The sequence below is a fragment of the Psammomys obesus genome, unplaced genomic scaffold (assembly GCF_907164565.1).
Source record: "Psammomys obesus unplaced genomic scaffold, mPsaObe1.curated_primary_1811, whole genome shotgun sequence".
In the NCBI taxonomy this organism is placed as follows: domain Eukaryota; kingdom Metazoa; phylum Chordata; class Mammalia; order Rodentia; family Muridae; genus Psammomys; species Psammomys obesus.
Window position 1 is genome coordinate 8,250,025 of NW_026596166.1, and position 12,467 is coordinate 8,262,491.

Here is a 12,467-nt window from a genome sequence, read left to right on the forward strand (position 1 = left end):
ATATAATATAATATAATATAATATAATATAATATAATATAATATAATCCCAAAACTAACATATCAGATTTAGACAAAACAAACTAACAGAATTTTTAAAAAGCCCAAGAAAAGGCACAAAACAAAACAAGATACTCACTTGTTCACATACTCAGGAATCCTATGAAAACATTAAACTGGAAGCCATAATATATGGCCAAAAGATCAGATGCACACCCATGCAGGCCCTGTGCATGCTGCCTCAGTCTCTCTGAATTCATATGAGATTTGATCATCGATTTAGAGGGCCTTGTTTTCTTGGTGTTCACCATCCCCCTCTGGATATTACACTCTTTTCTCTTTCTCTTCTGCGGGATTTCCTGAGTCTTGAAGGGGGAAACTTGATGGAGACATTACATTTAGGGGTAAGTGTTTCAATGTCTTTCTCTCTCTGCACAATGTCTGGGCTGTGGGTCTTTGTATTTGTTCCCATCTGCTGCAGGAGGAAGCTTCTCCGATGATGGCTGAGCAAGGCACTGATTTATGAGTACGGCAGAACGTGGTTAGGAGTCATCTTATTGCTTTTTTTTTTTTTTTTAAGAACAATAGTATTTGGTTTTTCCCTAGGTCACTGGGCTGTGTAGTCTCAGGGTTTTGGTCACCCAAGCAATGTTGGGTGTGAGTTCTATTTCATGGAATGGGCCTTAAGCCAAATCAGATATTGGTTGCATACTTCTAAAGCTTTGTACCACCATTGCACTAGGATGTCTTGCAGGTGGGACACCATTGTCAATCAGAAAAGTTGAGGCTGAGTTGGTGTTTACATTTCTCCTTTGATAACATGAAGAGGACCTTCCCGTACCAAAGACACTAGCATGTATGGGTAAAGGCTCTATGTAGTCATCACGTTGACTTCATCATTTTCAATGACTCACATAGACACTGTCTTCAGGAAAGGGGCCTTGCCTTCAGTTTGTGGAGAGCAGCCTACAGTCATGGCAACAGTCTGGACTGTTTGGGGGATTCCCAGAGGACCCATTTGGTCAAATATTCAGTTAGATGTTTCCCAATCCTGATACTGGAAACTTCATTTGGTGACAAGAGACAACCAGTTGAATCTCTTTCTTCCCCATTATTTAGTGATTTCATTAAGATCTCCTTCATATGTGTAGAAAGCTTCTACTATACTAGTTTCCAAATTACCCTTCAAAGGGCTCTTAATTTTAGCTGTCCCACTCCATTTTCCTTCCCTTGTTCCATCCTCCTCCTGACTTGATCCTCCTGTGCCAAGCCCCTCATCCATCCATTACTATCTATTCTTTTTCCCTTTTCTAATGAGATCTATCTGTCCCACCTAGTCCCTCACTCTATAACTAACCTCTGTGGTTCTATGGATTGTAGCTTGGTTATTATTAACTTAACAGCTAATATCTATATATATTCAAATACATACCATATTTGTCTTTCTGGCTGTGTGATATCTCACTCAGGATGACTTTTTCTAGTTCCATCCATTTCCTGCAAATTTCATTTTTTTTTTAACGGCTGAGTAATACTCCATTGTGTAAATGTATCACATTTTTCTTTTTCCTTCCTTCTGTTGATGGACATCTAGGTTGTTTCCAGTTCTGGCTATTATGAATAAAACAGTAATGAACAGGTTGAGCAAGTGTTCATTCTCTGTGACAGTATGAAGCATCTTATGGATGTATGCCCAAGAGTGGTACATCTGGATCTTGAGGTAGATCGATTCCTAGCTTTCTGAGAATACACCATATTGATTTCCATGGTGGCTGAACAATTTTGCATTCTCACCAGCAGTGGATGATTGATCCTCTTATTCTAATCCTCCTAAGCATGAGCTGTCACTTGTATTGTTGATCTTAGCCATTCTGGTGGGTATAAGAAGAAACCTCAAAGTACTTTCGATGTGCCTTTCCCCGAAGGCTAAGGATGCTGAACATTTCTTTAAGTGCTTCCCAGCCATTTGAGTTTTCTCTTTTGATAATTCTCTGCTTAGATCTGAAACCCATTTTTCAGTTGGGTTATTTGTCTTCTTCGTATCTAGTCTTTTGAATTCTTTCTATATTTTAGATAGTAGTACTCCATCAGATGTGGAAACAGTTAGTGAACTGTTTTTCAATTCTGTAGGCTACTGTATTGTTCAAGTGATTGTGGCTTTTGCCATGCAGAGATTTTTCAGTTTCATGAGGTGCCATTTATTAATTGTTGATCTTTATGCCTGTGCAAACAGTGTTCTGTTCAGAAAGTCTTTTCCTATTCAGCCTGTTCCTCACTTTCTCTTGTATCAGGTTCAGTATCTGGCTTTATGTTGAGGTCTTCGATCTATTCGGAGTTGAATTTTGTGCAAGGTGATAAATATGGATCTGTTTGGATTCTTCTACATGTAGTCTTTGAACTTGGCCAGCATCATTTGTTGAAGATGGTGTTCTTTTTCCCGTAAGTGTTTCTGGCTTCTTTATTAAACAAACAAACAAACAAACAAACAAACAGACAAACAAACAAAAAACACATGTCCAGAGGTGTGCGGATTTATGTCTGGGTCTTCAGTTTGATTCCATTGATCTGTGTCTGTTCCTGTGCCAATACCACACTGTTTTTATTACTTTAACTCTATAATACAATTTGTATCCAGGGATGCTAATACCTCCAGCAGTTTTTTTTTTTTAATTTTTATTTTTCAGGAGTGTTTTAGCTCTACCATTCTTTTGTGTTTCTATATGAAGCTGAAAATTGTCTTTTCGAGGCCTGTAAATTATGTTGGAATTTTGATGGGAATTCCATTGAATCTATAGATTGCTTTTGGTAGGCCAGCCTATTTACTATGTTAACCGTACGAATGCATGGAAGATCTTTTCATCTTCTGATATCTTCTTCAATTGCTTTCGTCAATGACTTGAAGTTTTTATCATACAAATTTTTCCCTTGCTTGGTTAGAATTACCTAAGATCTTTTATATTGTTTGTGGCTATACTGAAAGGTGTTGTTTTCCTAATTTCTTTTTTTAATTTTAATTTTTCCACAATTTATTCTTTATATATTCCGATTGAAGCCCTCTCCCTCAACTCTCCCCAGTCCCACCTCCCTCCCTCTTCTCCCCTATCCCCTTCCCCTAGTCCACTGAAAGGGAGAGTTCTCCACTATTGCCATCTGTTCATAGCTTGTTAAGTCTCATCAGGACTGCCTGGATCCTCTTCTTCCGTGGCCTGGCAGGGCTACATCATCAGGGTTGAGTGATCAGAGAGCAAGTCAAATGAGTTCATGATAGAGACAGCCCCTGCTTCCCTCACTCAGAGATCCACATGGAGACTGAGCTGCCAATCGGCCACATTTGAGCAGAGGGTCTAGGTCCTCTCCATGCATGGTCCTCCATTGGTGCATCAGTCTCTGCAGGACCCTGGGCTTAGATCCTTCAGCTCTGCTGGACTCCATGTGGGGCTCCTGACCCCTCTATGTCTTTCCCTGATTTCTTAGTCTGTTTGACAATTGTATGCTACTGATTTTTGTGAGTTATTTTTTTTTTTCTAGATACTTTGATGAAAATGTTTATCAGCTGTAGGAGTTCCTTGGTAGAATTTTTAGGGTCATTTATGTACGGTATTATACTATCTGCAAATAAAGATACTTTGACTTCTTCTTTTCCAATCTAAATCCCCTTGCTTTCTCTTCAACTGTCTTTTTTACTGTAGCTAAGACTTTAATTATTATATTGTATAGGTATGAGGAGACAACCTTGTCTTGTAGGTCCTGATTTAAGGAGAGTTGCATTTTCTCTCCATTTAAGTAGACATTGGTTACGGGCTTGCTATAAACTGCCTTTATTATGCTGAGGTATTTTGCTTGTAACCCTGATCTTTCCAGGAGTTCTGTCATGAAGGGTGCTGGATTTTGTCAAAGGCCTTTTTTTTTTTTTTTTTTGCATCTAATGAGATGATCATGTAGTTTTTTTTTTCTTTCAGTTTCTTTATATGGTAGATTACATTTACTTATTTATATTTATTGAACTATCCTTGCATCCGAGGGATGAAGCCTACTTGATCATAGTGGATGATCTTTTTTATGTGTTCTTGGATTCAGTTTGCAAGTATTTTGTTGAGAATTGGTGCATCTATGTTCACAAGGGAAATTGGTCTGTAGTTCTTTGTCTCATTTTAATTAGGTCTTTATGTGGTTTGAGTATCAGGGTAACTGTGGCTTCATAAAATAAACTGATTAATGTCCCTTCTGTTTCTATTTTGTGGAATAATTTGATAAGTATTGATGTTAATGTTTCTTTGAAATTCTGGTAGAATACTGTGTACTTAATTCATTTGGCCCTGGGTGTTTTTGTTTGTTTGTTTGTTTTGTTTTGTTTTATTTTGGTTGGGAGACTTTTAATAATTGCTTCTATTCCACTAAAAGTTAGAGGTCAGCTTAAATTGCTTATCTGATGTTGATTTAACTTTAGTAAATGGTATATCTAGAAATATCTAGAAAATTGTCCATTTCTCTTAGATTTTTCGAAATACAGGTTTTTAAAGTTATGTCCTTATGATTCTCTGGATTTCCTTGATACCTGTTTCTGTTTCTCCACCCCCTTTGTTTCTAATTTTGTTAATTTGGATCTTCTCTCTGCCTTTTAGTTAATTTGGAAGGGGTTTGTCAATCTTATTGATTTTTTTTCAAAGAACCAACTGTTTCATTGAGTCTCTGTTTGTTCTTTCTGTTTCTGTTTAATTGATTTTAGCCCAGAGTTTGATTATCTCTTGCCATGTACTCCTAGTGGGTGTGATTTTTCTTTTTTTGTTTTAGAGGTTTCAGGTGTACTGTTAAGTTACTAATAGGAGATCTCTCTCTCTCTCTCTCTCTCTCTCTCTCTCTTCCTCTCTTACTCCCTCCCCCTCTCAGGCAGGCACTTAGTTCTATGAATTTTCCTCTTAATCCCACCTTCATTATGTCCCATTGTTGATATTCAGCTTTAATCTGCAGTGGCCAGATAGGATGCAGGGTATTATTTAAATTTACTTGACATCTGTTGAGATTTGCTTTGTTTCCAAGTATGTTGTCAATTCTGGAGAACATTTGTGCTAAGAAGAAGATACAATCATTTGTGTTTGGGAGAAATGTTCTGTAGATATTTGCTAGGTCCATTTGGTTTATGACATCAGTTAGCTTCAATATATATATATATTCCAAGCAAATGTACCCAAACATTTTTACCTGGATGTGATGTCTATTCTTCATGTTAAGGTGTGTCTCTTGGATACATCAGAAAGATGGATCCTATTCATTGTGTTGTTGAGAGCTATCAATGAGACTGTATGACCCCTGTTATTATTATTTTTTTGTACTCTCTCTCTCTGTGTGTGTGTATTTCCCTTCTTTTAATTTGCTAGTCTGGAAGTGTTTATTTATTGTCTTTCTTGAGTGTTGATAACCTCTTTAGGCTGGAGTTTTTCTTCTAGTGCCTTTTGTAGAGCTGGGTTTGTAGATAGATATTGCTAAATTTTAGTTTATTATGGAATATCTTATTTTTTTCCATCATTGTGATTGAAAATTATGCTGGGTGTAATAGTCTGGGATGGCATCTGTGGTCTATTAGAGTATACAGAACATCTGCCCAGGCCCTGCTGGCTTTGAAGTCTTCATTGAGAAGTGAGGTATTATTCTAATAAATTTGCTTTTATATGTTACTTGATCTTTTTTCCTTGCACTCTTTACTATTCTTTCCTTGTTCTGTCTGTTTATTATTCGCCAAGAGGAATTTCTTCTCTGGTCCAGTCTGCCTGGTGTTCTGCATGCTTTGTGTGCCTTGATGGACACCCTCTTCTTTAGGTTGGAGACATTTTCTTCTATCATTTTGTTAATAATATTTTCTGTGCCTTTGACCCAGTTTCTTCTTCTAATTATTCTTAGATTTGATCTTTTCATACTGTCCCAGATTTCCTGGATGTTTTGTGCCAGGAGTTTAAAATTTTCACATTTTCTTTGACTAAGATATCCATGTCTTCTAATGTGTCTTTACTGCCTGTGTTTTGTTTTGCTTTGTTTTCATCTCTTATATTTTGTTTGTGAGGTTGCCTCCAAGGTTCCTGTTCAAATTGCTAATTTTTTTTATGCCCAGATTTCCCTCAATTTGGATTGTTTTTATTGATTCTACTTTCACTTTCAGGTCTTGAAGTGTTTTCTTCATTTCCTTTCTTCCCATTGTGCTTTTATAGACTTCTTTAAGGGATTTATTCATTTTCTAAATGGACCTCTAACATATTGATAAAGGCTATGGTTAAGATATTTTTATGTGTTTTAGCTACGTTATTATATTCAGGGCTTCCGGTGGTAGGGTTGTTGGGTTCTAGAGGGGACATATTGTATTGTTTGTTATTGACTGTGCTTTTACACTGGCATCTAGGCATCTAGGTTTGGGAAAATTGTAATTCTAGGTGCTGATGTCTATGTCTTTGTTGGGTGGGTGTTTTGTTCCTTGATTTCTGTTGTCCTTTTGGTTCTCAGGAGAGTGAGGTAGCAGTGTGTTGCCTGGTAGGAAATGCTTCAGGGATCCTGATAGGTATGACCACTGGGTGTTCTGGGTAAAATGTGTTCCTAGGTAGAGAAATGGGGGATGGGCTGGGATTGGGCTGAGTGGGAGGAAAGAAGGATGTCCCACCAGGATCTGCTTAGTCCCCTAGGAACCGGAGCAGAGAGTGAGGAGAGGCCACAATGGGTAGTCTGCTACAGAGCTGGGGATGAGACTAGGGGAGATCTGAAGATTGCCTACCTGCTTTGCTGTTCTTCTTGCTTCTCTGTCAGACTTGGCTGGTGAGTTCCCAGAGAAAGCCTGCTGGTGTTGGGGGCTGGGATGAGTGAGGAGAATGAGTGAGGAGAAGGGAGGCTGGAGGAGAACATATGTGTGATCTAGAGACTGGGGCTGAAGGACTGGGGAGGGGAGGCTACAGTAGGTGGTCCGCTTCAGAGATGGGGGTGAGGCTGAGGGATTAGATGTGGAGGAGCTGAGGGAGAGATGGAGAATTGCAGGTAGCTAGCATGCGTCCCTGGCTGGAGTGGCCTCAGCAATGCAATTTTTAAATGGTGCTGTTGGCTCAGAAAATAGCCTGGCAGTTTTCCCATGAGATTAAATACAGAGTTATTTTCTGTCTCAACAATTCTAGTCACCATTCTGCATCCAAGGGACACAAAAACACCCAGACAGAAAACTGTACACAAACCCTTTTAGAAATATTATTTGTAATAACTCCAAAGTGGAAATAACCTAAGGTATTAGACTGATGGATGAGAAAATTGAGGCTTATCCACACCTCTGAACTTTACTCATCAATAAAAAGGGAATGAAATATGGACACGCCACAACCTGAGTGAACACTGAAAATATTACGAAAAGAAAAAAAAAATCAGTCACAAAAGTCCGTATGTCACCTGATTCTATTTATATGAAATGTCCCTTACTCCTATACAGAGGTACTTCTAAAGATCTCAGTCTCTGGTCAAGGAAACTGGGTTGCAGAGAGAGTAGGATGGTTAAGGTTGTGACATTTTCTCCTTATTTCCCCATCCCCCCACCCAAGTAAAGATTTGGTTGGAGTTAAAATGTAAATGTTCCTCACCAGATTCTGTTTTTTTTTTTTTTTTTTGGACCTAAAACAAACCAAACAACAACAAGAAGAAGAACAAGAACCGAAGACTCAACTCTTCCGAGTTGTCTTAAAAAGCTGAGAATGCCTTTAAAAGCTCTGGCCTTATTTTCTTCATCTCAAACTCATTTTAGAGCAACTCAGAACTTGTAGCAACTGTGCAAGTCCCGGGACCCCAACACCCACTATGTGCTCGGTCCATAAATCTTCAAATCAGCGAAGTGTCAGCTCGGAGGGGTGTACAGGTGGCCTGACATCAGTGTGAATCTTCTAAAGTCACAGCACAAAACCTTCATATTTCTTTACCCACAGATAACGCATGTGAATTCACACGCTGTGCCTGTAAGTAAAGACAACTGTGAGGGTTGCTCGGTTGAAGCGTGTTGCCCACTCCTTTAAAGGGTCTATTTTTCTCTGTCTCCGCATCTATGTCTGTCTCTCTCTCACACACACTGCGGACCGATCTCTGAGCCTCGCATATCCTGGGCCAGTTCTACGTTACTGGGAATCGTCAGCGTACCCCATATCTTTTCAGAACAATCTATCAAAGTGAAGTTGTCTGTTTCCTATACCGAATGAAATACAGGCGTCACTGGCTATTTTTCTCCATATATTCTGAAATGAGAGTATCGGCATTCTTGGTTCTTTAAAGCGTTCTAAGCATGATATTGGAATAATTTGTCCAAGTGCCTCCCCATCGAGTTCATGGGAAAACGGCAGTGAAACAAGCCTTCTCGTTTCAATAATATCTTAAGGAGGTGCTTATTTTCTTATAAATTAAAAAAAAAACCCTATGATGATTTAGGATAACCAAGTATTTATTATTGTAGGAGGAGATAAGTTTTATAGCATTACTGGAATAACCGACATGCATTGAATCACACATATACACACTGCAACTTGATTTTTGTCATATGCATAGAACTGTGAAGCCATCATTACAGTGAAAGTAATGAACATATTTCATAGAAACTTATTTTTCATTTTCTCAAAGTTTTATTTGTGTGTGTGTGTGTGTGTGTGTGTGTGTGTGTGTGAGAGAGAGAGAGAGAGAGAGAGAGAGAGTTACAGGTGATCGTGAGCTGTTGTATGTGTGCTGAGAACCAAACCCGGGTGCCCTGGAATATCAGGAAAAGCTCTTTTAAGGACCGAGCCATCTCTCCAGCCTCAGGGATTAATTTTCAATACAGCGATAATGAAAAACTTGGCGACCGTGAGATCCCCAGCACATTTTCTCTGATTCATTGCTGTCTTTTGAACGTTGTTGTGCTGGTAGAACAAAAGATTATGCAGAATTAGGAATTGTTTTGCTCATTTTTTAGAAGCTTCCATAGGGTGCTGACTCTGCCTTTGAATCTACAGATAGGTGTGAATGGTAGCTGAGAACCCATTCGACCAGCACGCCACACACTCCAGCACGCTATTTGGCGCGCGCGGGGGGGGGGGGGGGTGTTGACCAACAGACAACTATACTCCTCTGTTCTGATGTTGGACTTAACCTAAGACTTAAAAGGCAGACACCATGCTACAGTTTAGGAACCGGCTAAGACAAGGCTTGTTTGAAAAGCTGGGTGTAAACAAGGGAAACGCACCTCCACCCTTCAGGATTTTCCATTGTATCAGAGAGCACAGTAAAGTGGGGAGAGGGGGGAGCAGCAGCAGCAGTTTCTAGGAATGTCCACTTGTCAAATAAAACAGAGGGCCGGAGACAGCCTGTCATCTGTATGGCTTTACGCCTGACTGTCTCCTAAGCGAGCCAGAGCAGTTTTTGTTTGTCTGTCTGTTTGTTTTTTTGTATGCCTAGCAGCACCCTGTTCGCTTTCGGTGCTATTTGGAACCGGTCTGGAAAGCTTTTCTTGTGGAGTTTCTCCTGACGGAGCCGGTTCTTGTACTCTTGTTTTGTTAATTGTTTTTGTTAGTTCGGACCGGTTCTGGAGAGTGTCAGGGGTGAAGTCTGTAACCCCCAAGCTGCAGATTCCTGTCTTCACTAGGTGACCGCTCAGACCAGTGTCCTCTCTGCAGCCGACTCTGGTCACTCTCAGAGCCCTTGTCTTGACATTCCCCAGTCTCCCTTGCTCTTCTAGAGTTCCAGAACTCCGGTCAAGCTTTAACTTCTTGCTTAGTCAAGCTGCAGCCAGAACCTGCCGGTCCTCCCCGGTATTCTTCCCCAGATGAAGGGCAGGTTGGATGTGGCACATTCCCTAATCAGAGCCTGCCATTAGCAGGCCCGTGGCTGACGTGCACGGGGGGAGGACTCGGACCAAGCAGGCCATTTTCACCTGCGTAATAACAGGCTTGGGAGTAGCAGAGCGGCGCTGGCCCAGCAAGCAGCCTCTGGAGCAGGGGAGGAGCGCAGGCGGCGGCCGCCCCGGGGCCCCCGGAGGAAGAGGAGGGGGAGGAGGAGGAGCCGAAGCGCCCAGAGCAGCAGCCGCGGCTCGGCCCGAGTTGCAGCAGAGGCAGCGACGGCGGCTAGGAGACTCTGCAGCCTCCGGGAGCCGCGAATCCTGGTGGGGACAGCAGCAGGGAGCGCCCGCGCCCCTAGCCACTGCACCCCCGGCCTTGCTAAGCCTCCATCGCCTAGCGGGGGCCACCGCCAGCCATGGCTGCACCGCCGGATCTGCAGGATGAGCCGCTGCCTCTGACTAGCCCCGGGTCCCAGCGGTTCGGGAGCCGGGGGGAGGGGGAGGACGAAGCGGCTACGCCGAAAGCGGCCAGGCCGGCGCAGCAGGATGGGGAGCCTGCCTGGGGATCCGGCGCCGGAGCTGGGGTAGTGTCGCCGCGGGAACTGTGCTCCGGCCCCGCCCGGTCGCCTCCCGTCGCCATGGAAACTGCATCCACAGGTAAGCCCGGCGGGCCCCGCGACCCCGCCAGTGGAGGCCGGGACCCTGGTTCTTGCGGATCTCCCCCCCCCCCCAAATCTACAGCTCCCCTCTGCATCTTCCTGGCCTCTCTGCTTGGGGCACCGACGCCAGCTGGGTTTCGCCTCGGGCGGCTGGAAAGGTTAGCGCACCGGTGGAAACGAGCAGGGTGCCGCCGGCGGCCAGGGGGAGGAGGCTGATGGTCTTGTCATCTCATCATCGCTCGTGCTGCAACCTTAGACGTCGTCCCGTAAGCAAACCCGGCCCCTGCTGCGCCCCGGAACAAGTTTCGCCTTCTTGTCAGGGGCCTCGGGGCAGCAGGGCAGGCGTGACAGGTTGTGATGGTTTTCTGGGGCGTGTTTGCGCCCGGCGTGCTCCGCCGGTGACCTCAGGCATAGGCAACCTAGCAACGGGCCGGGCCCACTGCCTCGGGACCCTCCCGCTGGGTGTAGGCAGCGAGCGCAGCAGGGACTTTAATCCTCCCTGTCCCCACCCTCAGGGAATCGCCACACCCTGCTCCCCTTCTCCCGCGCGGAAAACAGACCCCAAGGAGTCCTGCGCTTCGTTCCCGAGGGACCGCGCTGTAGGAGGGCTGGGAGTCGTAGCCTTCCCTTTCGATTTCCTAGCTGCTCCGTACCTGAGCCTATCAGGGAGTGTGGACGCTCGGAACCCCCAAAACGGGAAGGTCCTGGCTGTGGATTGCAGTGCTGGGGTTGTGGCTAGTGGTCCAGGCACAGTTTACCAAGCAGTCTGAATTCGCCTTTGCGTTTGGAAAAAAAAAAAAAAAAAAAAAAAAAAAGCCAGTGGCTCAGCGTCTCCTCTCCTGACGGACTCGCCCTTAGCAGCCAGAACAAATCGTTGCCCGGTGAGATCAACCCGAGGGCCGCGGCCTGTCCTGGATGTCGGAGGCGAGAGCTACACGCACTGTGGCGAGGGTTGGCTACCTGGCGATCGCTGTTTCCAGAAGAAAGCCTGTAGGGGGTGGTGCGCTGTGCTGTTACAGGAGAGGCTCCGCCGTGCTCCAGTGGGAGTTGTGTAGTTTGGGTGATGTAGCGTGAGGCCTGGGTTGGTGGGTGTTCCCGGGGGAGGGGGCGGCGGGGGAGGGGCGGACTGGCCTGTGTGGTCCTGGCGGCTGGTCTGGGGAAACCCCTTTTCTTAAGCCACCCCCTCTCGAGGGTTATGTGGAGTGCCTCAGGTTGTCTAAACTCCTCTCCAGAGCAAACACGGTCTGAGCCAGCAAAGGCGATTTGGAGAATGCGTTGAAGGATGGAAAGAAAAAAGTAGGGACCAAGAAATAAAAAAAGGGACCGGAGTGAAGGAAGGTGGGGGCGGGCAGGAGGAGGAGGGGAAAGAGAATGTGGGGGTGGGAGGGGGCGGGCAGAGGGTGGGTAAGGAAGGGAAGGGCGACAAGTGAAAAGACCTCATTTGCTGACAGCCTCACTTGTCATATATGAACTGCTATGGGACTAATGAGAGTTACCTGGTCTCTCTCGCAACTTCTCGTGTCCGAATGACGAGAAATGAAAACGTGTAACCGCAGGAGCAAAAGGCAAAGGATGGCAACCCGAGGCTGTTTGTGTCTGTGAGGGTGGCTCACGGTTCGGAACACAGTAAATTCTTCGGTTGGCAGATTTACCTACCTCCCGTGAGTGGCGTTGTAATAATGTCCTGATACGGCGTTCATTGTGGAACGATTACATCAAGTGGATTAACGCAACTGTACTCGTTTCTTTTTAATGGGGAAACATTTACAAACCTACTCCACGAGTTAAGGCAGACGCAATGCCCTGGTACAGATAAGTGACTAGATGAAATAGTCACCATCTTCCACAATTAGCATCTTAGTTATGAAGTCATTTTGTCTTTTCAAGTAATTTAGGGGTTTCCTTTCCTGAGCATCAAGTGAACTAGTAAAATCAAAAAAGGCTCTAAGTTCGGGTTGGGGGAGATTGAAAGGGTGTAGATGTACATGTTGGTATGGAAAT

At 44.1% G+C, this 12,467-nt stretch overlaps 1 protein-coding gene across 1 annotated transcript in view; it reads left to right on the forward strand.

Moving 5' to 3' along the window:
- Positions 1 to 9,920: 9,920 nt before the first annotated feature.
- Positions 9,921 to 12,467, forward strand: part of Rtn1 (reticulon 1) — a 185,912-nt gene continuing 183,365 nt past the window's right edge. The window contains exon 1 of the mRNA XM_055595339.1: positions 9,921 to 10,464. Within this exon, the coding sequence (XP_055451314.1) occupies positions 10,224 to 10,464 (241 nt within the window). The 5' untranslated portion in view covers positions 9,921 to 10,223. The remainder of the gene's footprint in view (positions 10,465 to 12,467) is intronic.